This window comes from Zosterops lateralis (assembly GCF_965231275.1).
Source record: "Zosterops lateralis genome assembly, chromosome: 1".
Classification (NCBI taxonomy): Eukaryota; Metazoa; Chordata; class Aves; order Passeriformes; family Zosteropidae; genus Zosterops; species Zosterops lateralis.
The window spans coordinates 43,411,426-43,439,380 of record NC_139762.1 but is presented as its reverse complement, the minus strand read 5'-3'; the positions used below and the strand labels follow the sequence as shown (position 1 = coordinate 43,439,380).

The window sequence follows — 27,955 nt, the reverse complement described above, 5'->3', positions numbered from 1 at the left end:
GGGAGGGAGTAAGAGAGGGAGGAGCCCGTGATGGCCGGTGCCGCGGCCGTCGCGCTGTCCGTCTCCGCGCTGCCGGCCGCCGCCACCGCCGCCGCCCCTCCGCCGCTGTCAGCTCCCGAGCGCCGCGCCGCCGCTATGGCCGAGGAGGAGGCTCCCAGCGAGGGGTGAGTGGGGCGGCTCCCCTGTCCTCTCCGCGGTGTCCCGGGCGGCGGCAGGAAACCTCTCGGGGTGCCCGGGCCGTGCCGCAGCGGGTGCTGCCCGCCCGCCTCCTCCCGCCTCGGCCCGTCTCGGCCCGTCTGCCCGCGGCGCCTCCGGGCTGTGGGGCCCGGCCCCTGTGCCGGGGCTGGGTGCGCTCCCGCCTCCCCGGGCCCCCGCCGGGCTCCGCTCCGGCTCCGCCGCTGGGCGCTCCCCGGCGTGCGGGCACACCGCCTGCCATGTTTTCCTGCCGCACAGCCCGCCCTCTGCCATGGCTTCCCGCCTCTGGCACGGGCAGCCTCCTGGCCGGCTTTGCCCCGGCTCCTGCGAGCCCCGTGTCCTGCTGCTTCCCTTCGGCACTGGAGCTCCGCCGGGCCGGCCAGCTGTTGTCACTGCACACCTGCCCGCAGGCGTGTCCCTGAGCCTTTTCTTTCGCTTTGCTTTGGCGTATGTTCGCGCTCCGACTGTCATCGCCCTTCCCTTGGCGCCCAGGGGTCACAGGGCTGTGTACAGGGCTGGCCTGGCCCTGTGTGCCTCTGCGGCTTTGTCTGGGCACACAGATACCCCGTCTTCGTTCTGTACCTTCCCTGTGATGAAGAGCAGACAGTGCACTTGTCAGCCTCTCTGTGTCATTAAATTAAAAGCATATGCTTTTAATTGTTGCTCTAACTTTCCCAGTACTGTATGCTATCCCTGGTAACTTTTTCTGTCCTTTCACTGTCCCAAGGCATTCACATCTACTGAAATAACTCCTATGGCATAAGTTACCCTGCCTCATTCTTAATATATACCTCTAATATTTGTTTGCAACCACTTACACCCTTGATACATGGCTTTATTATAGCTAATAATTATCCTTCTGCCTGAAATTACATAGTTCCTCACTATATCTTTTGCGTGTGTACGTTCAAATGGTTGTATACAAGTTGCTAACTAATGGTCTTTTCTTCAATTCACATGTTCTTTATTCAAGTATGCCTTCTTAGGGTGTGCTTTATTTCTTGTTACACTTAAGCTTCCATTGCAGACCCATTTTTATACCTTTCCATTGTTCCCAAATATGTTGTCTGCCCCGTAGAATAATACAGTCATCCTATCTCTGAGTTTGTTTACCAGACGTACTTAATTTATCTGTTGGGCACTTATCTCAAAGTTTGTTCCATCATATTTTATGGTTCTAGTCCAAACACTGCTCTATCAGAATATATCTAGCTCTGCTTTAGTCATACGTGTGCTTTATTCCTTCTGTCAGATGTGTAAATATGCTTTGTATGCATTGTTTACGTGAATTTTTCCTCTTTGTGCCTTAGATATCAGGTGGTATATCCCATTGCTGATTGCCTAGTTCTCAAAAACTCATTTCTTGCCTTTTCTTCTACATCTCGCATCTTGCATAACTAACTCTTGTGTTATTTTTGAGAAATCACACTTAAAATTCTTCAGCTATTTGCACAAAATTCCTGTTGTGCATTCACAACTTCTTTATTAAGGATATTACTATTTGCATGTTGTCATGTTATGTGTCTGTTTTGTTATCTTTCCAAACTACCTGCATCCTCAATCTTTTTCTCTTTTTAGTCCTTTTCCCAGCTTGGGATTTCGGTATTTCATTTTACATATTTTCTTGCTCTGCCAGATCTGGACTGTCCATCTTTTCCAAATTCCCTGTTATGCTATTATCACCATATATACACAGTATTCTCATTTAAAATGCAAACTCCAAAAGCTTGCCTTTCAAAGCACTATGCAGTTTTGTCTGCTCTGTAAGTCTGCACTCTCCTTCTTTCCTCAAACTTAAAATAGCTTTCCAAAATCTTCCCCTCCACACAACCTCTGCCTTCTGCAACATTACCCACTTGAAACTTCAAGTGAAACCCTTCTTGGTTCTGTGTTCCTTCTGACCTCTTCATAGTCTTAAATACAAGTAGTTTGTAAAGCTTCTTGTTGCTGGTTTACAGGTTTTCTAAGTACAAGTCTTAAAATAGCTCTGCCTCAGCCTGTTTTGTTTCTGTGTTCATTCAGCGCATTAGTGTGAACGGCATTAGCTGTCTGGTTTGATCACACAGAGTGCTGAGTGCTGCTGAGACCGTGCCAAGCACCCTCAACTCGAGTTGCCTTTCAGGATTGCAGGATCGCAACACTTGTTGATCTGGACACGGGGTTAGGCTGAATTTTCAAGAGGATTATTGCAAGTTTCTCCTGTGGTTTACACAGCTGGGTGGCTTTTAAGGGGTGTTGATTTTCAGAACTTCTGAACGATTAGGTGTTGATGTGGTATTTTCAGAGTAAGCCTCCCAATTCACTAAAGACTTCCAAGAACAAAATCTCATTGTCCTTTTCCATGAATTCAGAAAGCACATTTGTGTAGAAATGTTAGTGCTTTTATTGGTCGGTTTCTAACAATAATTAAGATTAACATTTGTTCGTATTTCGAAGTCAAGCAAAACTCAGCACCCAGAGGAAATTTATAAACAAGAGAAATATGTTAAATATTAAGAATGCTGTGGCAGTGTTAGGAAGTTACAATATACCTACAATCAAGCCCCTAGATTAAATTACTAGTGACAGGTATACAGAAAGAATAAACTCAAAGTTTGTCTGCTTTGAAAACAATAGTGTGACTCAATTTGTTATGCAACGTACTTGCTTTGTTGCAATTTGGTAACTGTGCAAAGCATGGTGAAAACAGAATAACACTGGTTCAGTTACTTTCTGGAAGATCTCAGCTGAAAAATATTCATGAAAAGTATTCATGGCCATGTCCTAACTTTGAATTAGAAGATTAACTAAACAAATGTTTTAGTAGTCACAATTACAGTGCTTGGTTAACATGTCACCTGCTAGTGATTTCCAAACCTGTTTACAGCCTCGGACCTCCTCTGTGTAAGTTTTAGGTGGAGACTTCTGCCTGTGAGAGGCAGACAGCCTAGTGTGAGGCTTTTGCCAGTATTGAATTCACTTATTCACTCCGGATGCAGCAGGACTGTTTATGGCTTGTAATATAACGAAGAAGAACAGCTACTGTTTTTACATTCAGAAATGTAAATGTGTTTTTACATTCAGAAAAAGATCCCCAAGTTGCAAGTGACCTTTAGTCTCACAAAATAGTGGCTTAGAGTAAAGGTAAAGACATATACTCTTAACATCATTGTTCACAATTATTTTTGTGTTACCCTTCAAGCTTGTTTGTATTCCAGAACTCAATTTTGAAGTGAGCTGTTAGAGTAATAAAAGAGGAATAGTTTATTAGGCTTGATAGAACCTGCGTCTTCTTAGTAAGATGGTTCACAGTATTTACAGCATGAAGGAACACTCTCCACTCAGAATTTTTGCCTGAATCTTTTGCTGGCTACATTACATGATCTAGGTTTTAAAGCAAACTGAGTGGGTAGGCTGCTGAAAGCAGGGTCCTGCTTACTTTTCTTCTTTTCTATAGTGCAGGTGATCGAACACAGGTTTGGTAGCTACAACTTGCATTTTTAAAACTGAGTGAGATGTAAGTGCAGTGGGGAAAGCAGATGTGGAAAAAAGATTAAAGGTCATTTCCTTCCTCTTTTCTGTTTTTGTCTTCTTGGCTGGCAGGGTTATGTCAGTCACAGCTTCAATACTTATTGGCTTTTGTGTTTCATGAGCTCATCAGAAGGTATTTGTATGAGCAGGTTTTCAGGCATTTATGGGATTATTTCTAATGGTTTCCGGTACTTGTATGACTTTGGGGAGGGAAGGTCTGTGTTCATCGAGATCTCTCATCTCACCTAATGCAAACTAAAGGGAGAGAGGGAAAGATAGCAAAATGTAACAGAGGCTATCTTCTCACTCTGGTGCAGAAGAAAGATGCTCACAACCTCACTGTACAAGTATCAAGCAAAGACACTTCCTCAGAAGTTGCCAAAATAGAGTTAGGAGGGGACTTAGCCCCAGTGGAAATGACAGTGAAGCTGGAAATCCAGAGGGGCAACAACTAGCTGTGGGGGTGCTATAGTGCTGGTGACTATGGGTCATTGGAGAACACAAATTTTTGCCAGTATGGCATGTATTTGAGTGTATGAAAAGGTGTTTTAGAACCTACTGGGGGCTGATAGGCCCAGTTAGAGACCCACATTTTTGAAAGGAATAGTGTCTGTGTGCTGGGGGTTCTCTGACTGTTCTGAACTTCTATGGGAGACTCTGAACAACTCTCACAATTGATAAACTATTAAAATGTCTTCTCTTTTATGTAGTTGTTTTTTAAGATTTCTTGCTGAGGAAATTTTGATTCTTGTGTTTCATAACTTCTGAGTATTTACTTGCAATTCTGACATTCTTTTGGAATAGTTTTTTGTACATGATTTGCATTGACAGCCGGGGAGAAGAGGGCATGGGAGGAAAGGTGAGTGTCTGCATTTATATTGGCTCAGAAGGATCCAGATGAGAAGCTAAGCAGCAGGAGAGAGGTCAGTGGAGAAGAGAGATTTGTGAGTCAGTAAAGCTGTGTAAGGGAATGAGGTCGATCTGGAATAAGGTTAAGAGGGTAAAAGGAGGATTTCAAGTGGCAGCAAGAACACATGGTGACATGGTGAGGAATGGCAAAGAAGGAAGGTGCTCTGAATGTGTTGTACTAGAAAACTCAGGATGATAGGAGACTACAGAAAGGAGGAAACATGCAGGCATAAAAAATGCATCCTCTAAAAGAAGATGCAAGAGTGCTTGTTGCCATTGAGAAAATCTGCTCATATATTGAAGTGGGGGAGAGAAGGGTGTGGCAAAGGGCAAAATATAGAAATGAGGTGGGTGAGTGCTCTAACAGACCACTGTAGAATTTTTCTTGGTTGCATTTAGTACTTTGGTGTCATACTGACACCAAAAGCTTCTTAATTACATCTTTATGTTTCCATAAGGAGACTTTTAATGTGATGTCTTTTTAGACCCATTTAATTTCTTAACTATTTTTAAGACTACTTTGCACTTCCTTGACACCTAAAGCATTTGTGGTGTACACATCTAGAGAGAAGAGTCTGTTGTGAAAAGGGTTGTGAGCCTCTTAGGTTTTCCAGAAAATGGAGATAGGTAGTCCAAAATGTTGATTACCAGTTCTTGCATTTTGACAGAGGTAACTCTTTGTCGCTTTAGGTGACTATGATAAAGGAACACATCATAGAAGCTGCTCTGGTGAGTTGCAGTGAAACAACCCTCAGTGTGTATTCATACTTGTGTACAAGTGGGGTTCGTGTACAGCATGTTTGGAGCTGAGGGAAGTGATCTATGCTCTAGATAATCTTATATCTGTGTTCTTATATGGGCCCTAACAGAAAATTAAAACATTCATCTCCTAATGTTGTAATCTAAATTGTGCATGATATACAATGGAATTTTACCAAAAGAGAAGCAGGGTAGAGTGTGGGTGGGCAATGGTGCAGGTTAGTGAGAAGTGCCTGTTGCATGTGTGCTCTGCTCTTGTCCAGTTTGATGAAATTTGGGAACAGGCTAAAATGTGGGCTGCTGGCATGGTAGGTCTGAGAAGACTGACAAGGATTAAGCCAGGTTGAAGTCATGCAATATCTGAAGAGCAGCAGTAGTACATCAGTTGATGTACAAATAAAATAAAAACAGTAGAAAGTTGAATAACACCTGAGGGGCACCAAGAGGAATTTTTAATTTCCTTAATTATGCTTTTCTTCAGAGATTCTTACTGAAATGTGCAGTGTGTTGTTTTTAAAAACATGTGAAATGTGTGGCACGGCCAAGTTCTGTCAGATGGGAGTTTACTGTGGAGGGGGCAGAGGTAGGACCTCTGTGGTACCTAACCTGTGGTCTCTGTCACAAGGCTGAGGAGTTTTAGTGGAGCTGTGCAGCTCCCCCCTTGCTTCTCCTCTGCATCTTTATCTCTGTATTCTGTGTTATTCCATACTTGGTATGGAGTTGCTAATATGATTTTTATTTGCTTTTTTTTTTTTTTTTTAGTCTTTTAAATAAGAATATGAAGCTAAGTTGGGTGCTATCACAGCCTCTTTGTAGGCAGTGTGAGCATTGCAGGTTGCAGGCTTGGGTGACACTCCACGGGTAAACTTCAGTCTTGTGGTACATACTGAAAAAGCACTTGCCCTGAAATGGACACCTTTGGGTATAGCTATAAAGAGGGTGAAAGAAATTATAAAAACATAGAAAAAAGGAACATATGGTTAAAAACAAACAAATAAACCAGTGCTGGAAGGCACAGAAGAAAGGGGGAGGGAGCTGCAATGGTGCAAATTATACTGCAAGGTGTAGCTGTGTCTGAGGTGAATGCTTATGAATGCTCAGGTTGCTCAAGTGACTTTAAATAAGCATGGTAAACTTTATTGTCTCTAAAATAGCCAGAAAATCTCACTGGTTATGGATTCACATTCATGAGGTACATTTTCAAGTTAATTTTGATAAAAACAGTAATAAAACTTCTGAATTTTTATATTAATTCTGATGTTGAATATTCTGAACACAAAGTTCAAGATGCAGTAAATGCATGAGGAATGCATTGTTTTCACCTCTACCCTAATGTAGAGCAATATTCTGCAATAACCTATTATGGGTTTTTGTTGGAATGGAGCTGATGTATGTTACACTTCCTAGAAATATTCAGAGGTTTTCAAAACATTCTGTTTTAATGTTACTGGAGTATCCAAGAGTTTCACAACATCTAATTGCATGGAACATCTTGGCTCAAAACTCATCTAAACAGAACTTTATGGGCAGGGTTATAATGTCATCTGGGAAAAAAAAAAAAAAAAGTTAACCTTTTTTAACCTGTTGACAATGATTTCATCCATTTTTTTGTCTCCTCATGAAAATAGTAAACATACATTTCTTAAAGCAAGGAGGGTTTTTTGTTCCCATATCATATTCCTAATGCTTGCTTCTGAGTCTTGCCTCTTTAGTATGCACTTCAAGGTCTTTCCCTGAGGGTTTTTAGTCTGTTCATGCAGTGAAAGTGAAACATGGAATGTTTTTCTTCTCCTGATTTTTGTCTCCAGCTGCCAGAGTGTTTTGTCCTAGGAACATCTCATGCAAATTGTTGTGGTTGCTACATCTGACTTGTATTGTATATGCAGAACCTTTGTTCCTGAATATACAGCCTTCACAACAACAGTTACTGTGTATGCTCGAATGATTCTGACTATATTCACTGTTCTCCGAAGACAAACATTAAAGAACATGCTGCACTTTAGGGACAGGAATGAAGGACTTCAAGGACTTCTAAAATTGCTTATGCTCTTAAGGTTCTCATGAAATCATATCCTGAGCCTTGCTGCAGAAACATCCCTGCCTGGTTAAATGCGGACTTGATGTCATGATTATATGTTACTGTCTGTCAGTGGCAGCTCTGACTTAAAAGCTTGATGTCCTCCACCTTGACTCACAGTCTTTCTTTCCACCTTGTTAGTTCATAGGTCTGCTGGTTAACTTCCCAGCTTCTCTGTAGCTAGGTTAAACCATAATTATCTGGTTCAAAATCTAGTGCCTTTAAAATCTGAATTTCACAAATCTGGCACAGGGAACAGCCACCAAGATGGGCATTGGATATAGAGATGACTAAAATATTTTTCTTTACATATTAGGGGGTTTTGTCATGGCGGTGTTGCTGGTAACTGTTAACAAAGAAGGATTGATTCTTGCCATAATCAGTCATGTAAACAGCACCCAATATTCTCATATTCCAGGCTATTAAATTAATAAAATGGGAAAGGAGAAGTTTATTATAACTCAATTCTGTCATGGGTAGAAATGAGCCAGATGTAAACCTGCTACTTTTCTCTGGCATTTTGACACAGAAAGTTCTATTTGATTGTGTCATCCTTGACTATTTCTTTTGCTTTTTATTGTTTCAGGTTATTACCCATAAACTTCAAATTTAGTAACAAATATAGAATTTGTTCTGAAAACTTGGTGGTGTTGATGGTAGCAGAAAGCATCCAGTAACAAGGAGATAATGAGAATGTAAAAGGGTATCTGTAGTTACTTTGCATAAGCATCCATCCTGTGTTAACGGTAAAGTGTTTATAGAGCATTATAGTGAAACAGTTTTATTTTTAAAATTGACACTTTGCCTTAAATTTTAAATACTGACCTCTTTACCAGTTATGAATACCTGATGCTACTTTTCACTTCTCCTTTTTTGCCCATTCTTATTATTTCTATAACAAGTGAAAGGGCTGAATGAGTTTTGAGAAGTAACATGGTGTTTTTATGGGATAAGGTTCATGTAAGACCTTAGAACTTAGTGACCCTTGTGTTGCTTATATTTAGATTTCAACATATTGGCAATTTTGAATTCCTTTGCTAGCACAGTACTGCAAAAATACTTCATGCATAAACAAGAAGGCTGGCTGATCTGAGCTGGCTTTCCAATAGCTTACCTTTGTTTTTTTCTGTTACAGTGTAAGAGTCTCTTAATTTGGAGCTAGCTCTGATTGTTGGGTGCTTATAACTGTGTTGTTAGCTGAACAACCCTGAAAATCCCAATGCCATTCCTCTTGGTGCTGGGCAGAAACAGTACCAAATTCTCTGCGTTAATTTGTTTTTCTTTCCTTACTTCTAAATGGCTGAAATTAATTCTGAGAGTCAGGAGGGGAGAGGGCTAGGGTTTTTGAGAGATCAGCTTCACTCTAGTAAGATTTAAGGGTAAAGGGCAGAGCTTGAAGTAGTTTAACTTGAACAGTGAGTTCACTCAGTGTTTCAGCTTTTTAAGTTTTTGAGTTTGCTCCCTAGCTAAAATACTGGTAGTTGGCAATATCGTCTGCAAAAGTTGAATTAAAAATATTAAACACATTTGTTTCCTGAGAGCAAGACAAACAGATGTGCAGCTCTGTTGCTTGTGCATTCAGTTACTGTCCCATAATCGTCCTTTGCAAGTTACTGTGTATTTGTTGTATAACCTGAGCTCTGGTTTTCTTACTGATGTAATTTGTAAGTCAAAATAATTCTTTGTGACAGGAAAATCAGTTCTCCACACTCCTGTCACTGCTGCATGGGTTTTGGTCTGTACTGGGAGTTTTGATTACCATACTAACTTCAAAATTCTGAATGAAAAGGTAATTTTATATTCAACACTTTAGAAAGGTATTTGCAAGTCCTGTCATGGTGGGTCAGAAACTTTTGACAGCTTGGTGATCATGTAGCAAATGGTATTGTATTCATTTACTCTGGTTTGATGGAGTTCTGTTATCTTTTTGCAACCTGTTTGCAAACCCCAGGTTTTTTGGTTTGCTGTTCTGCCACACAGGCTTTCCACAGGTCATGACAGCTCGGTCTGCAATGCTGGTGTATGTGGGGAGATTCCTCCATTGAATGATTTCAAGCTTACTACACCTTGTAAGGCATGCATTCATATAACTCTGATGTAGGTAAATCATAAGCTTGAAAAGTGAGAGCATGAGCTCCATTTCTGTACATTGATATCTCCTGGATAGAGTTATAAGCAACTTCTGCTGAATATTTTTATGTGGTAGAGCTTCCATTTTTTAAATCCACATTACAAGCCAGAAATCAAATAGACTTTTCAGCTGTTTCAGTACATACCTCCTTTTTAAAATACATGTTTTCAATTCTTCAGCAGTATCTAAGCTTTCATAAAGTTTTTGTGAGTATGTCAAATTTTTAACTGGCTGCAGATCCATTAATTGTCTTGCATGGAATCAATTCTCACCAAGCTGAATAGGGTTAATGGAGCTGACAGAAAGGTAACTGTGGTATAACCAATTTGCCACATTCTTCATTGGGTTTGATCTGGGTAGTGGAGGTGAATGGGTGGGTCAGGCTCACTGTACCTCCGCCTCCACTTGATTCTCAGTTCTTTTGAAAGTTCCCCCCCGGCAATTCAAGCAGTGCTGTGACAAGCAAGTTCTTGATTCAAATTAACATTCAAGCAGCTAAGGACAAGCAGTATTGTCTTGAGCTCCATCTAACACAATGTTCATTCACTCATTAAGTGTCAAGTTACAGTAATAATGATTTTTTTTTTCTTTTGTTATGCTTGCAACCAGGGTCTCAGAACACTTGCTCCAGCCAGCCAATGTGTTAGATCCTGTCTAATGGTTTGGCCCCTGCACATGGTGGTTGCAGCTCCGCTTTGTCAGATGTTTGTGTGTGTGTCCCTTTTGTTGGCATTATTTATTACTGCATTTGGTCATCAGCATAGGCTACTGATGGTCCCCACTAATCTTCTAGTCTCACACTAATCCCTTTGACTTTCACTAAGGTCATTCAGTGTTTGTCTGCAGGGCTTGCCCTTACCTTCTGGTCTCCTTCCCTAGATGTGTTACAAGAAGTGTGGAAGTCTATCAGCAAAGAGAGTGACTTCTTTTAAAGCCTGGCAGGCCAACAGCCCTCCATCCCACCTGCTAGCCTCTGATTTTTTTCCAGCCTCTGTTACTCCAGACATTTTCAGACAGATGTGAAAAATGTAACTAACCCCAAACTGAAGATGCAAGGAATCACCTTATGCAATGCTTTGCCCTACTGCTGGTTATTGATTATTTCAGTATGGATGTGCACACTAGTTTTTTTGTTGTGTTACATGGACACAAACAACTGCGCAGGTTAAATTCCACTGGTTATGTGCCTTGGTAATTTGATGTGTAACACCTGTAAGGACATTTGGTAAAAAATTATAAAAATTTGGGCTGTCAGTTGCCAGATTTATTTTACACTTTCTGAAATAGCAAGCAGCTGAGGCCAGTGGACATCTTAACTTCTCAAAATACAAGATTCTGCTCTTGATTTTTTTTGTAAAAAGACAGGTGGGAACAGAGTGTAAGGGAAGTGGTGGGTGATGAGAGCAGTGTAGGGTTTGCCTCTTCCGGCAGTGGGTAGTTCACTTACAATGTGAAACTACTGCTGGAATATTTCGTTTTCTTTCATAAGTCTTCTCCATTGCTGGTGTGCACACTGTTTTGAAAGGTCTATTGCTTCATTTTTGACATTATGTAGCACTTACAGCTTTATATCAGAGAAATAAAAATGATAGACCATGTAAGCAATGGATGTTCCTGTATGCATTTAGAAGACCCATTTAGCACAGATGTACAAAAGAAATGATACAACTATAGCCTTCCAAAGTTATCAGAAAAATTATTCTAATAGACTAAACAGATGTTTATTCTCCATGTCTGGAAAACATCTAGCAATGTGGTAAATCATTTTTGGAAGGAGGTAAACAAAGGATCAAGTCTTCAATATAGGAAACTAAATATTTTCTTTCTAAATGAATATTTCTAGAAAATGCTCACTTTTTTTTTTTTGCCTGAAAGCTTTCACCTCTTACTCTCAGTTCAGCAAGTACAACAGGACAGAATTGCAAACAGTTTTAATTTTAAAAGCTTCAGCTTGCTGACTGTATTTGTCAAACTGTATGTGTATGCAGTGTCTCTTCTGAATTAAAATCAAGGTATTTGTAAACAGTTCTTATAACTAAGAAAAGAAGGAGTGGGCAATTTTACCATTCTGATACATTTTCCTAAATAATTTTCCTAAGTATTCAGGTGCCTCCCTAGATCTAGGAAATACAGTTCTGGAACTGTGATTTGTAGATACCGCGTCTGTTTCATTGTGGCCATATCCCTGCACTTTCTTGTTGACATGTTGCAGCTTTACATTTCTGTAAATAAATAAAATCCTTGAAGTATTTTCTTTGCTGATTCAGTATTTTTTCTGAGAATAAACAGTACATAGAGTGTCAGCTCAGGGGGAATAGTGACTGGTTTTGTTTCTGACCTAAGAGTTAAGAATGAAAATGCCTAGTTGAGCATATAACTACCGGAAAGTTTGACTCAGAAGAGTGGTGACCTAGCTGTTGTTTAATAATTTACCAGAGTAATTCATAGCACTGGACATAATTATTGTTATTGGTAAACTTGGATTTCACAGTTACTTGCGGGTAAAATTACTTTTGGCTTGTCACAGGTTTTTTTAACTTCTTAAAAATCTTACTTTTAAATAAATGTATCATTTAATGTGGAAGCAGAATACTTGGGTACCCATTTTCCTATAATGTGCTAAATTCCTTCATTTCTTAGATTGCATGAGCACATGGCATGGAAAGATGTACAACCATCTGTTCTCAGACCCTCAATTAAAATGATTATAACAATTCCCATGGTCCCTCCTTATAGCAGTTCCAGTGATCTGGTGGGTCAGGAAGGTTATTTACAGAGCAGCCAGATATCAGTGTAGAGGAGTAAATAATACTGAATAGCAATGTGCCTGAGTGACTGGATGATTAATGCTTTCTGATCAGATATGGTTTGGGGCTTTTTATTTTAATGTCCCCTCACAGGTTTCTGTGATTCTGAACAATGCTGCTTGCAGTTGCATTGTGTATTCCCAGAAAACCTTCCATGTTGTATCATAAACTTAAGGAGCTATGCAGCTGTAGTAGGTCAGCTCCTTAGAATGTGTGGAGAAGATCCTTTGGATAAAGGACCTGTGGGGCCTGATCTTTTAATTTATTACTGATGTTGCACACTGAAAAACTGGACATTAGTAACCTAATAGTCTTTTAGCATTAGTTGTTTTATAACTAATACTTTCAGTGTTCAGTCCTGAAAATTCCTGAAAAATTAACTGGAAAGCAGTTCAGTGTAGAAAAAGAGTGCTAGAGAAAGTTGATTTGGTGAGTGACATTCTGTTCCCTGTGAGGAATGGTCCTGCAGTGGCAGCTTTGCACTAATAGTCTAAGCCACTTCAAAAGCAGGTGAGAGATGGAAAAACAAGATTCCATCGTAAAAGCAAGGGGGGTAAATTAGGACTCAGGAAGAGCTGTACCAAATTGCCGTATCCTTTGCAGCACTGAGCGAGGCAATGCTGCCAGCTGAGTCATTCCCCCTGTTGTCATGGTCAAGCTGGCACTACCAAGATAGTAACTGACAGCTGGAAAAGCAGTTTCTGTTGAAGGAATTGCTGGTTTGTTTTCCTCTGGGACTTAGTTTCTAAGTTCATAATTAAGGTCCTAGGTTTTTGCTTTGCTAGGGTAAACCTGCCTACTTTTCAGTTTTTAAATTTAGAGTAATAATCAGTTCAGATTAGGCTGGTGAACGCAGAGCTTATTGCTTTTTTGGAAATGATAGGTTCATGCAAGGTTATGCCTGTGCAGGCAGACTTCCAAAGGAACTTGAGAGGAGACTGGAAACTCCAGTGATTGTTACATATCCTGCCAAGCTTGTTGGGTCGATGTGAGGACTCACGTCTCCAGATTAGTATGCTGTGATACAAGGACATGGTGGAAAAACTGCTCACCCTTTGAATGCCTGTTTATGATGCCACTTTTTATAAAGTCAGGAAAAAATGAATTCCCTCCCACTGCAAAATTATGTTCTTCACACCGTGTGCTTAATGTGGACTCTCTTATGAAGAGCAGCAAAAGAAATATCTTCAAAGCATCAGTGCCAAAAATTACCATGCTGCTCAAGACATTTTTATTCTGTATTGCTGTTGTAGGTTTGGATGGTTATTCAGCTGGCTTCCTGCCTGGTGTCCCACATCACTGCTACACCTTAAAGAGGCTGAGGACAAAATGCTAAAATGTAAGTCTTTGGTTTTTAGTAAGTTTCTTAGATATAACTAGATTTTCTATAAATTTACATTAAATATAATGAAAGAACTTTTTCAGTATGTCTTTTACTGAAATAAACAGGTTTAAAATTACATTTTCATTTTTCACTTACGTAGATACTTGATTAGAAGCTCTCTCCTTTGAAAGGAGCTCCTATTTAAAACAGTGGTTTCAGTAGAGTGTACTTTATATTTTGTCAGGTGTGTCTAGCAACATAATTTTTTCCCTTTTTTTTTCTCCAGGTATTGCAAGTATATACAATAAACGATATGTGTATATATCTAATGGAAATAAAATATGGACTCTGACGTTCTCTCCAGACCTTTCAAATAAAACTCCACTTGTTCTCCTGCATGGGTTCGGAGGAGGTGTTGGACTGTGGGCTCTCAACTTTGAAGATCTTTGTCAGAACAGGACCGTTCATGCTTTCGACCTCTTGGGATTTGGACGTAGCAGTAGACCACACTTTGACACTGATGCTCGGGAAGCAGAAAATCAGTTTGTGGAATCCATAGAAGAGTGGAGAAAGGAGGTGGGACTAGAAAAAATGATTTTGCTTGGACACAACCTAGGTGGATTCCTGGCTGCTGCTTACTCCTTAAAATATCCATCAAGGTATGTGAAAATAAAGGAATAAAGGGATTCCTTTTCTGTATTTGACTACTGATTTTAATATAGATTTTATTTCATTAAGCTCTTTATAGATAATCTTTATGTAGATGACTGTGATGATTTAAAGAAATTATACTGAATCCTAAGACCAAACTATTAATCGTATGGTTTGTTTCCATGAAATAGGTAGATATGATAAACATTGTTTTCTTTACTGTATACTTTTCTGTACCTCTTCAGCTCAGTACCCCCTTGCCTCATTATAAGGTGAAATAGCAGTGAATATATTTATGTATGAATGTTTTGTCTCAGAGATTGTTTTGTGAAGGGAAAATAGGCCTCTTTCCACCAAATTTCCCACTCTTACGGATAACATTGAAACTTCTGAATATAGTTCCCCTAGGTAATATATGCCTATATGCTAGTAGTCAACCTGGTGCCAGCAGAATGATGTAAAAATTATTTTAGTGACTCTTTGATTTTAATTGTCTGTATGCCACCTCATATTTCTTTGCAAGACAATCCATCAGTTCTCTAATTGTATTTCATCAGCATTTCTGCACCATGTTGTGTCCAACAGCTAATACTTTCTTTTTCTTTTTTCCCTTAAAGTAGTAATTTGTTTCTTTTATATATCTGGTTATTAGTCCAGTTATATATCCCCTGCTGAGCTAGAATCTCACCAACTGAGGTAATTCTGTATCGAAAAAGGAGAATGCTTTTGTTGGGATACACATAGTGGTCTCCTATGAAAAAGTAAATATAAGCTTATCTCTCCACATTATATAGCAAATTCTGTATTATACTAAACATATCTTAATCTTTCCTATTTGTGTCAAGTTTTACCATTTCATTGTTTCTCACTTGGATATATTTGAAGTAATTTCATGCATCATTTCCCTCTAAAACACTTTGCCTTTTTCTTTCTAAATGGACAACAGTTAGCACAAGTGGATGGAAATCATCTGTGAAAGTAGGTGTGTTTCTAAGTCCAGAATTGCAATAAAGAGATGTGATCCTCTGCTTTAGGGATATAAGCCTATTATCCTTTCAGTTATAAACTAACTTCTAGCTAACTGTAGTTAGCTTTTTGTAGGGGTCACTTATAAGTTCCTTACCTCTTTTTCCAGTCTAAAAATGGCACTGTCCTGTCTCTATGGGATGGGATATTGGTTTTGCCCACTGCTGACTTATATCAAAAGTGATGCTTTATTTTCATGCATAAGTTGGAGTTAATTAATTTGGGGGTGTTTCAGTTTGTGCTCTCATGTTACTAATGTTTCTCTGTAATTAAACTAAGACCACCAAAATAACAAATTGACTATTAGGGTCTTAAAAGAGCATTGAATCAAGTGATAAATATAGCACAGCTTTCAGCCAGGTTATCTAACAATGCATTAGAAGCTTAAGGGATTCTGGATACATATTGTTAGGAAAGTAGATCTGTTTCTCCAAGCATAGATGATCCGTTAATTTGCTACACTGTACCAGAGTCACTAATGGAAAATCCAAGGCTACTAATCCAGAAAGATTCCCATTTAGCATCTTGCCAAGTGGGCCATGATTTTCAAATACTGCAATTTCTGGACATTTACTTTTTAGAATGATTCTCATGCTCAACTTCCCATTATCCTGGGTTATATTTTAGGCTTGATTGCCAAGAGGAAAAATGCCCAACAGGAAGGAAAGTATTTAGAAAGGAAACATGAAACAAAGCTTACACTATTTTTATTCATTTGTTTGCTGTATTATACTTAATGCCACAGTTTTTGCATGGAATGTGTGGCTGTCCTGAAAGGCTCCTCCTTGCTTGCAGTGCTGTGCCTCTGGTCTTCTGCTTGGTTTGTATGGTTAGATTCTACCCTGTCCTCTTATTGTTGCTGTTTGCTACAGGGTATGAATATGTTCATAGCTGAGCAACAACCAAGGAACATCTTTGTGAGGTTAATCCTTTCCAACCCTTCATTCCAAGCACAGGTTTTTGGTTTCCCAACTGATCATAATCCAGAAATAACTTCTGGGATCATTTCTGGCATCATTTTAGTCACTATGAACTCTTCTGTGTTAATATATAATCTCATGGCTTTAACAGGGAAGGAAGCAATGAAGGAAAAAGTAAAGATAAAAATATAAAAAACATTAGGTTTTAGGATTTAGGTTAGATGAGACTTTCAGGATCTAGTCCAACTGTTAACCTAGCACTTCTGAGTCCACCACTAACCCGTGTCCTTAAGCATTGGATTCACACGTCTAAATACCTCCAAAGATGGGTACTCAATCACTTCCTTGGGCATAGTATCATAAAATGGTATAGGTTGGAAGGGACCTCAAGGATCATCTAGTTCCAACCCCACTGCCATGGGCAGAGACACATCCCACTAGACCAGATTGAACAAGACAGCCTGTTCCAATGCTTGACAGCCTTTTCAATGAAAAAAAATTTCCTTATATCCAATCGAAACTTCCTTGAGGCCATTTTCTCATGTCCTATTGCTTGCTACTTGGGACAAGAGACCAACCCCCACCTTGCTACAACCTCCTGCCAGGTTGTTGTAGAGAACAGTAGTGAGGAAGCTGACATGGAAAATAATCTTAAAATGGAAAACTATAGTTAAGAGTCACATTTGTCCGGAAATCATCACTATCTAGGACAGTTAAGAGTAGATGTTATTATAGGATTAAATGGAAAAGGGACAATTAAAGGGAAAGAGACAGTTCTAATCTACCAGGATGAATTAGAATTTTGCTTGAGGGAGGCCCAGAGCATGAAGCGGTCGATAGTTGCATGCGCTGAGGACTCCTACAATGCTCTCTGTACTGATATTCCTTTGAGTAATAATTTTACAAATTACCTCTCTGATGTTTTCTTCCATGACCTAAAATCAATAAATTTAGAAGATTACTGCTAGTTTTACTCTGCCTTTTTCAGTTCAAATTTTACTTTGATAAGATGATTTTTCAGTTAAATTGTGTCTCTTCTTTGAACAGAGATCTTAGACTTCTAGAAATTTCACTTTAATGAAACAGATGCAATTATCCTCTTTTCTGTCAAATTAAACCGCTCCTGATATAATATTGACTGAGCATTTAGATTAGGCTATTTTTAAAAACAGGAACAAGACTATCCTTTCTCTCAAATGTTTGTGACGGTGAGTATCTGTAAAATACTGAGTTTCTCTTTGTGACACATGCTTCCATGTTTCTGGTTCATACATATGATTAGGTACGATTCACTCTCTAATTAGTAATTGAAATCAAAACAGTTGATGAATCAGAAACTCTGTGAGAGAAATGACTAAAGTAGGCTGTATGTTTGTATCTGTAAACCAGCACATTGTCATCGTGCTCAGTTGAAGAAAAGCTACTGTACTTTAAACTGCTGAACCTTTTTTGCCAACAGGGTCAAGCATCTTATCTTAGTGGAGCCATGGGGTTTTCCAGAGAGGCCTGACAATGCTGAACACGAAAGACCAATTCCAATCTGGATCAAAGCACTAGGAGCTATATTGAGTCCATTTAATCCATTAGCTGGGCTAAGAATAGCAGGACCCTTTGGTGAGTTTTAGCTACTCTTAAATACCATTTCTATTTTGGTTAAACATAAACATGGAACAGAGAGCGCATTATGATAAGCTTTTTTGCAAGTCTGTGTCACCCACGGAGGAAAAAGTTGGAGGAGAAAGTGGAAGAGGTTAAAGAAAGTTTGAACTCTTTAGGAAAGAAGGCAAACTCTTGCTATTAGAAATACTAGTAGGATAGTTTACAGCAAGCTACACTACGTGATCTGTACTGGCTTCAGTTATAGTGAGTTGGATTATGCAGACATCTCTTGGGGAACCCTGACAAAGAGGTGTGAATGTGGAAGGGTTTTTTTCTGGTTGCCTCTGGTCACAGTCCATTTAGCTTCCCTTCTAATTCCAGTTTGATGAGCAAATGGGATTTCCAAATTCCCTTAACATTAGAAGGCAGTCTCTCATAAATATAAAAATCTTCAGCCTGAGTTTAGAAAAGTGGAAACTAAGTTCTTTCCATTAGCCATTTTCTTACTACTCAAGCAAATCTTGTGGTGTCCTGCATTATGGTGGCAGTTCATATTTCCATTTCTTCAACAGCAGTGATGGAATGATAGATAAACTCTCTATATCCTGATTCTAAGGCTAGGTGAGGCTGACCAAAAATACTATGGCTTTAGTTCATCTGCGGAGCAGGGAGAAAAGTGTAATAAAATCTAAAAGTCATTGTATGTATTCTTCCTAGAGGAGAAAGAGGTTATCTGTCTGTTACTCTCTGTGCTACAGAAGTATCTTCTCGAGAGGCTTGGAAAAAGATATCCTTCAGGCCCCTCACAAGTTATAATTAACTCACCTCTTCATCATTTTTGGCATTCAGTCTGAAGATAAAGTTTTGAGATTTCTAGGCTTTGTTTATATTTAAACCACATCTGTTTCCTAAATCTATTTCTATAGAAGATATATTTTAATATACTGCATATGCTGATTTGTTTGTTTCTTTTCAATAGTGTGACAAATTTAGTTTTTCAGACTAGCAACATGTTTTGTACAAACAGATTTTTTTAAAGTAAAATGCTAATTTGGTTAACAAAACAACCTGGAAGATATTGACTGATATGCACTGATTTAATGTGTTCTATCCAATAACAAGAGCATGCATAAATCAATCCACGTGGGAAATTTCAAAGCTGAAATTTTCTCCCTTAGCAATAAGTGTAGTCAAACCATGCTTCAGAAGCACACTCTGTCTTGGCAAGGTGTCCCCAAACCTAGCCTCACTTACAGATTACATTGAAGGGCAGTGCCTTTAAAAAAATTTCATGTTTCTCACTGCACTGGTAAAAAAGTTTTCTGTCACCAATTTAAGTTCTTGACAGGTGAAACATAGTTGTTGGTGAAGGGTAGGTCTAAACACTGTGCTGCAAGTAGGCGTCAGACCTAACCTGATGGAGGCACTGAACTGAACCCAGGTTTCGTTCCACATGCAAATGTGCTTAAGCAGATGAGCAGACACAGTTGCTTGAACCTCACTCTAAAGCCAATTGCTCTCGTTCAAAGGTATGAGTTCAAATGTGAGCCAAGTTCATTGAGATATCACATGGATATTTAATCAGACCCACAGGCGAATACTTAAAACTGGGAGAGAGACAGAATCTAGAGGATTTTTTTTTTTTCTTTGAGTGGTTTCCAGGTAGTTGATTTGCATGTTTTCCCTCACTTAACCAGAACAGTCACCCAGGAGTCTCACAGTTTGGTGAGAGTTTGGTGCTTAGGTTGGATTTCCGAATTCCATTTCTAGAGCTGCATGCCTGAAAATTCCTCATGACAACAGAAGTGTCACTGTGATCACACACTTTTTTGTGGAACTCTTGTGTCTTCAGTTAGAATTTCTTACAGTATTTTCATAGACACTGTGGAAAACATCAGCCAGACAATTCAGAATTTCGTCAATAAATATTACAACAATGATTTACAGTCTGATTTCATTCCAAAATTTGTTCTAAGGTGCCTTGTATCCTTGCTTTATTCTTCTGTAAATTCCTAGAGGAAGAATGTTTTGGAATTGGACCCACAGACAAAGCACTTCTTACCAAAACAGAAAGTGAATTCTAAAATTTGGTAACACTTCATGCCTCTATGTTGATAGAGGGCAAGACATAAAATTAGTCTCTTTCTTCCAAGTACTCTTCTTCCAAGCCAGCTGTGTTCACTTGTGTCCAAAAAAACCCAAACACACAGAAAAAGAAGTCCAGCAATTGTATTCTATGTAGGGAAAATAGAGCAGAGCCAATTGCCAGACCTTTACAAAATCTTCATTGCTTTGGGAGCTAAATCACCGTTTCATAAGGGAATTATTTTCTCTTGCACTGTAATAGTTTTCTAAATCTGTTTAAAGCATGCGTAAGGGCGTGTTGCAATAATCTCAAGGTTATGAAAGCATAGATCACTGTGACAAGGTCTACATAAATAATACCAGGCCTTTGCCCAGGACTGGGTGGGAAGAAGTGACATCATCATAATTGCACAGATTAACAACAGTATGAAGTTCCTACTGTCTGGAAAAGGAGAAACATAACCATGAATAATCACACTTAGTTCAATGTCCACGTGGACACCAGTGATGAGTATCATTCCTTGCAGATCAGTGTTGGGAGCAGCTGTTAAGCATCTTCATCAGCAATAGGGACAGTGGGATTGAGTGTGCCCTCAGCAAGTCTGCTGGTGGCACCAAGCTGTGTGGTCAACAAGTTGTAGGGGAGGAATGCCAGCCAGAGGTTTATGGACAGGCTTGAGAATGGGCCCATACCAACCTCATGAGGTTCAACAAGGCCATGTGCAAGGTCCTGAACCTGGGTCAGGGCAATCCTGACCACCTCTGAGCAGAGAATAGATTGAGAGCCTCTCTGAGGAGAAAGACCTGGAGTGTTGGATGATGAGAAGCCCAAAATGACCCAGCAATGTGTACTCATAGCCCAGAAAACCAGCCCCATCCTGAGCTGCATCAAAAGTAGCATGGCCAGCAGATGGAGGGAGGTAATTCTCCCCCTCGACTCTGCTCTCATGAGACCCTATGTGGAATACTGTATCCAGCTCTGGGGCCCCAGTATAGGAGTATTGGAGACACTCCCATTGGAGATAGGCAAGAGGAGGGACATGAAGATGATCAGAGGGCTGGAGCACCTTTCCTATGAAGACAAGCTGAAAGACTTGGGACTCCAAAGAGAAGGCTTTGGGAAGACTTCCAGTACCTAAAGGGGGCCTATAAGAGCGTTGGAGAGCAACTTTTTACAAGGGTCAGTAGTGATAGGACAGGGGCTAATGGCTTCAAACGGAGTAGTTTAGATCAGATATTAGGGATGATTAATACTCTTAAACTAAGATTAGCTTTGTAGTGAGGCTCTTGTCCCAAAGATCCATCTGGTCAATGTAGAAGAGGCTTCTTCCTTAGAGAAATTATTCAGGAAAGATGCTTAAGTTTAGAAGGCCTGAACTAGCCCCTGAAAAGACCCACTTCTCTAACTGGCTTGGTAGGAGAGCATGAGGACAATGGTTTTCAACATTAAATCTCTTCATTTATACTAGTGCTTGTGCCTTATGTTAAGATTTCTAGACCTGTTTTTCATCATAGACGTCTGTTCTTTCAACCACACAGTAGTTAGATGAACTAGCTTCAGAAACCGACTGTTCTGTAAGAGAAGACAGACTTAAGCAAGAAAAGCACCCCAGCTTTTTCAACAGTACCTTCTGGTCCTGAAAAGTTTAGTGCATTTAACCTACCCAGTGCTGCCAGAGCAAGGAGAATGTATTGGTATCATGTGAGACTAAACTGGGGACAAAAATACACTGCTTAGCCCTTTTGCTGGTCCCCGTTGTAGGTTTCTTCTACTGCTGTAGTGACCCTACTCAAACATTCCCCATATGTATTCAGTGGAGGGAGCAGCATGAAATTCTTTATAGTATTTATATTTCATTCCAGTTAAGTGTAATTCCATCGTGTTTCCCTAAGACATGCAAGTGGTAAAACCAAATACAGGTTTGGAAGCCACGAGTTTCAAGGAGATGTGTTCTGAGGGCTCTAATAAAAAGCATTAGGCAATCTGATAAAGTAATTTATACACATTCCCCCTCTAATAGTGTTTTCTGTTTTAACAGGATTAAGCCTTGTTCAACGTTTAAGACCAGATTTCAAGCGAAAATATTCATCAATGTTTGATGATAACACCGTGGCTGAATATATCTATCACTGCAATGTACAGTCACCCAGGTGAGTATGAATTTGCCAGTGTGTATTTTGAAGTCTGTTGTTCATTTACTGAGTGCCTGCTACTCCCTCCAATGGCCATGGCAGCAGTATGCATGCTATTTTTAAAAAAAATTGTAGCATTTATTATATTGAAGGAAAAGGTACCATTGCACTTTTTCTGAATTCCAGGTACTGATAAATGTAAAAAGTATCTTAATTTTATATTTATTCTCAATTTGTGTTAATTCTGTGAGACTTTGGGTACTCAATTTAATTAAATACTTGTTGAGAGAATTTTAATGTAAAGAATTCCTTTTAAAACTTTAAAAATAAGGCATTTCATTCTTTTAAGTGCTACCACTCAGTCATGCAAAAAACCAGGGTCTCTTTAAACCTTGTAAACTTACTTTTCTTAATTGTAAAAAATCCCAGCCTTATGTACTCTGTGCTACCAAAAGGCATTGATACTCCATTTTAGATAAAAAGCAGGTCCAATGGCAATTGAAATTGTTTTTTACCCTTTTGAATGTCTTGAAGTGGTGAAACAGCTTTCAAGAACATGACGATTCCTTATGGGTGGGCAAAAAGGCCAATGCTGCAACGGATTTCACAAATGGATCGAGACATTCCTATCACAGTGGTCTATGGAGCACGTTCATGTATAGATGGCAATTCTGGCAGCACTATCCAGTCTCTGAGACCAAATTCCTATGTGAAGACAATAGTAAGTTTGACTTCTAAAGCAGTTGTTTGGGGTTTTTGTGTGGATTTGTTTAAGTCATATCTACGTGGCCAGGTTGGATGGGGCCCTGAGCAGCCTGGTGTATGGAGGGGTGTCCCTGCCCGTGGCAGGGGGGTTGGAGCTAGGTAAGCTTTGAGTTCCTTTCCAACCCAAACTATTCTATGACTGTTTTTTCATACCAGCTGTGGAAATGGTGTCACTTTTGATTTAGAGCCTGGGGTAAGAAGCTCTGTTTTCTACAACAGAGAGAGAGAAAACAAATGTTACATCAGAGAAAACCTAGACAAAAGTGTTGAGTCCCCAGGCTAAGAAAAAAACTTAGTGTAGCACTAGAAGCCAAACTAGATCTGTGAGCAAGGTGATTCTTTCTTTTGTTCTACAGTGTGCTAATTGAAGTAGGTGTTATGGTCACTGTGTTTCAAACCACATCAGTCCTACTATCTCCATATACATATATATATATATATATATATATATATATATAAGATTGCAGGGAGGCTCTCATAAACTCTCTTCATCTGTCCATATAATGCATTTGTTCCTCTGATAATAGGGTAGTTTGTACCTGGTGCTTAGGTTCTTGTGAGCATGTTTCTTTAAGTCATTAAAAAAATACTTTGTGTTGTCTTACTACTTAAAACATTTTTGTTTAGAGGTAGGATATTGTCGTTTAAAATATGTCTACTTACAACTTGATGTCAATGTGCACACTGCATTTTTGTTGTTGATTTCTATTAAAACAACCTAATTTAAAAGTGTTCTTCACACATTTCCACATCAGTCAGCTGTGATAATTAAATATGCATACATATTAAAATGCTGTGAGGTGATAAAATGTTTGAACACACCAGCTGTGATGTTACTGATGTCTGGAACTATCTGGACAGAAGTGTATATATGTAATACAATTGTAATGTATTACAATTGTAATACAATACGTAATGTTGATCATATACTATAGCAAGTCATCCAAATAAAATTTTATAACTTGATACAGCTGAATTTAGAGCTGGAACTCAGAAAAAAGACATTGTTATCAAACTGTTTTAAGTGTGTTAAAGAGCACAAATACATTTCATAAATGTTGACATCCAGACTGAAAGTGTCACTTAACCACTTAACCAGAGAGAGGGAGTTGTAACAGAAAGTCATTATTAAAAAGTGTACAGTATATTGCTGAGATAAGTTTATGCCATTCAGGGAGATTTTTTCCACTCAGGTTGGAGGCTTTTAGAAGGGACTGTGGGAAATCATATTGTATTCCAGATTAAAATTTTGCCAAGCCAAATACAGATTCTAAAAGGTAAACTGGAGTGTTAGAATTGCAGGCATGCTCAAAAAGCCATAGGAGGCCAAGGGCTCTAACGAGACCAAGACGTGGACTGGCAGTGCTATGCTTGGTAAAATGCACAGAAGTTCTGTGGTTTTGTTACATGCATTTATTCCTAAATAATTTTTGCTTTGAGTTTCTGGGAGATTTAGCACAATAACATACCTATCCTTGTAGGAGATTCGGTTAGAGACTTGAGAGGGTGTTTTAAGGAGGGGAGCGGAAAGTAGTTTTAAATAAAGATTTAGTCTTGGACTGACTGTAAAATAGAAAGAAAACAGGTCAAGTACCTTTTCTGTGCACTGTGGTGACAGTTTACTGTCTAGCATTCTCTTTACAGAGAATAACAAATTATAGAAATAGGCTATTTGAGTGGAGAGTGAAGAGAATCAAGATTCATCAGAAATTTCATATGCAAGGCATATATATCTACTAAATTTGTTGTGCAGTGACTTGTGCACAGTTCAGTGGTGGGTTTTTTTTTCAACAAGGTGAGCACTTGAACAAGCAGTGGTTTTACTTTCTTTTCCTATGTAGGAAAGTTTCTCTACAAGGAAAAGTTTATTAGGTAATATGATGCCAACTCATAGGTAATGTGTAAAAGCCAGGTTCTTCACCTGTCCCAGTATTTATTTGTTTATTACGTTTCTGGGATATTGACGTGCTTCTTCACCTTTATCCTCCAGGCTATCCTCGGTGCAGGTCATTACGTGTACGCTGATCAACCTGAAGACTTCAATGAGAAAGTGAAAGACATCTGTGACTCTGTGGACTGAATGTCCTCTGTTCTTTAGAAAGTCATAGCATAGATAGCATTTAATGGCAATACTCTCTAGGAAATCACTAAAGAATGCAGAGCTAATGGAACAGGCTCTGTTTGCACACTGTTTCTTCTAAGAAGCCATTTGCACACTTAAACCACTGAGTGCCTATTTTTGGGGGAAATGAAGAGGTTTGAAGCTAACTTTGTACAGCTTTTTTTTTTTTTTTTTTTTTAATTGTCCTGTCAGATACAAAATTACATGTAACTTTTGAAACTGGAATTTTCTTCAAAATTTAATTGAACTTTGCACATGTTGAACTCTCTAAAAATTATGAAATCTCCAACATGGAGAACTGTATCAATAGAGATACAATGTACAAAATGCAATTTGGTTTCTTTATGAATGTTTGTACTTTTTAGCTGATGTTTCATAGCAAGAATATGAAACTGTATACGTATTTTATTTTTGGAACCCAGAACTCCATATACAATATTCTAAGAGGGTTTGTTTTTTAATTGGAGTGGTAACAGCTTATGAAACTAATCTTGGGAAAGGGATGGGACCAAAATGATGAGCAGTGACTGTCACTGAAATATGTTTGTTAGTTTATAGGAAATTGAGGCTCAATACTAGGAAATCTGTCTTCTGTTGGATTTTATTTCCATTTATCTCAAGGCATCCTTTTCCATCTGTGCAACTTTTACGGAAGACTCAGTTTCTAAGAGTCAATGATGTCACCAGCACTCAAGCTTCCATAAGTATTTTGATGTGTAGATTTCTGTGATTTAAAATACAGAAGATGGCTTGTTAGTTACTCCATCTATTTTTTAACACGTTATTGCAAGATTTGTTACTAGTCTAACAATTGTGGATAAGCTGATAAGATTTTGATTAGGGCTCACTGGATAGTGAGCATATTTCCCATCTTCTTTCAGTAGAAAGCCTAGTCCATATTTTAGTGAATTTGAGCTGAAGAAGAGGCAGAGGCAGAATATTGATGTTCTCTAATTGGGAACTACAACATCTTAATGTGTTTTATTTAACATTCAGCCTCCTTATAGGAAGGATTATTATTTGAATGAACAATACCACTGTAATGAATTACAATTACATGTTTTGGAGATTATTTATATATTTTAATTGAGTATTTCAATATCAGAGATAGTCCAGTCTCTGCTACATTTTGAATTATAGCTTGATGTTATTACTTCACATGCCTAGTAAATTATATTAAGAAAAATACTTTGTCACTTTAAAGCCAAATAATGTGGTGGTTTGTTTTTTAATAAGTTTACATAAAACTATTGATCTGTTTTTGAATATTCAATTGACTACTGAAGAGTTCTTGACACTTTTATACAAAGCAAATTTGAATTTATTATAGCACCATCTTAAAGCTTGAATTATGTGCATTTTTTTTCTCAAATTAAGGAATCATTACACATATTTATGATGTGGAAGGCAAAGATACCTAAAATATTCAGGAGATGATGTGGTTATGTTCCCCAGCAGAACATAATCTCTCTTACTGAAGGAGATATTTATCTATATGGTGCTATGTAAACATCAAACAGTTTTTGTGACTGCTTTGACTGGTAGCACTTCATATCTAGCAAGATAAATATTTTAATTAAAAATAAGTATTGAATTAAATTACTTTTTCAATTAGCAGATGCCAGAACTGTAAAACAAATTTTCGGGTTATTTGCTAACATCTTGAGTTGAAAATGGAAGATCAGAATTATATTTTTTAATATAAGCTATAAATTATCAGTCATGCCACCGTTTAGGTGGATGCCTTCAACATGTTGGTTATTTTTCACCCTTTTCAGTGTCTTATTTTGTATTTATCAACTTTTAAACAGCTGTTTTAGTTGTGCATAAAAACCTAATGCAAAAATAAATTTTGAGTCTCCTCCAAATAATAAAAGGTGAAACAAACTATTGGTATTTTCAGATAGCACTTATAGATGGGAATTGTAGATTCCACATCAAAAGTTGGAAGTAGGGATAAAAATTGCACACTGGATGTGAATATTGTTTTGAATATCCCCTGCTTTTTCAGCTTATTGTACTAATAAGACTTTTTGCTTATGTTTTGCACAATAAAAAAAACCAACTTAAATGTTATATTTGATTAATGTTAAGACATTATATTGCTTTTTTAAAAATTATGTGCAATTAAGCCCTGGAAATAAAGAGTTATTAGTAAGTTGAGGCAAACTATCCAAAGTACATTAAAAATACAGTAATGCCTACTTTTAGATGTCTGAATGTTCTTAGGTTTCCTTGTATTTAACTGAGACTGGTGATTGTTTGTAAACAAGTAGCTGCAAGCTGAGAATGTTGATTGTATGTATAAGGAAAAGGATTCTATATTATCTTCCAGGCAGTATCTTCCTGCTGTGAAGGTCAGGATGGAATCTGAATGTCCTACTGTGTGCAACATAACCTGATCAAATTACTTTAATAAATGTCATAGGAGGTGCTGAACAGAAAATGAATGGCTGAAAAGACTTGGGAGCCAGACCTTTTGTGAGCAATTACTGCCTGGAAATAATCTCAGTTTCTCCAGAAGTTCTGTTTCAGTGCAATGACCAGTTGCTTAAATGTCCTGTGGTGAGCACTGAATGCTGATGATGCTATTTTTATTACAGCACTATAAGACAAGAATCACAGGCATAAAGGTATCCAAAGATCTATCCCATTTTAACATCAAAATGAAGACAGCTGTGTATCAGAGTCTAGATCATACCAAAAGGATTCAAAATATTAATAAAAATTCAAGATAAACTGCCTAAATCTCCTGTACACACTCTTCCTGAGGTTGTTGTGATAAAATTTATTTAAAGTAACTTAGTAATATTTTGTTTGCCATGGCTGAGTTCATCTTGTTACTTATTGAACCCTGCCAGATTAGATTTTAGTTCTGAAAAACTGATTTTCAGAGAACTTGTTGATAAGACTCTGTAATAAAATATTTGCAACCATCACAA

The 27,955-nt window shown here is 38.5% G+C and overlaps 1 protein-coding gene across 1 annotated transcript; it reads left to right on the top strand.

Annotated features, from left to right (window-relative positions):
- Nucleotides 1–27,955, top strand: ABHD5 (abhydrolase domain containing 5, lysophosphatidic acid acyltransferase). The gene is made up of 7 exons (XM_083867038.1): nucleotides 1–164; nucleotides 13,642–13,727; nucleotides 13,999–14,371; nucleotides 17,769–17,923; nucleotides 22,033–22,144; nucleotides 22,661–22,847; nucleotides 24,882–27,955. Exons 1-7 carry the CDS (start codon nucleotides 31–33, stop codon nucleotides 24,969–24,971), a joined length of 1,137 nt encoding a protein of 378 aa, XP_083723164.1. The 5' UTR covers nucleotides 1–30; the 3' UTR covers nucleotides 24,972–27,955.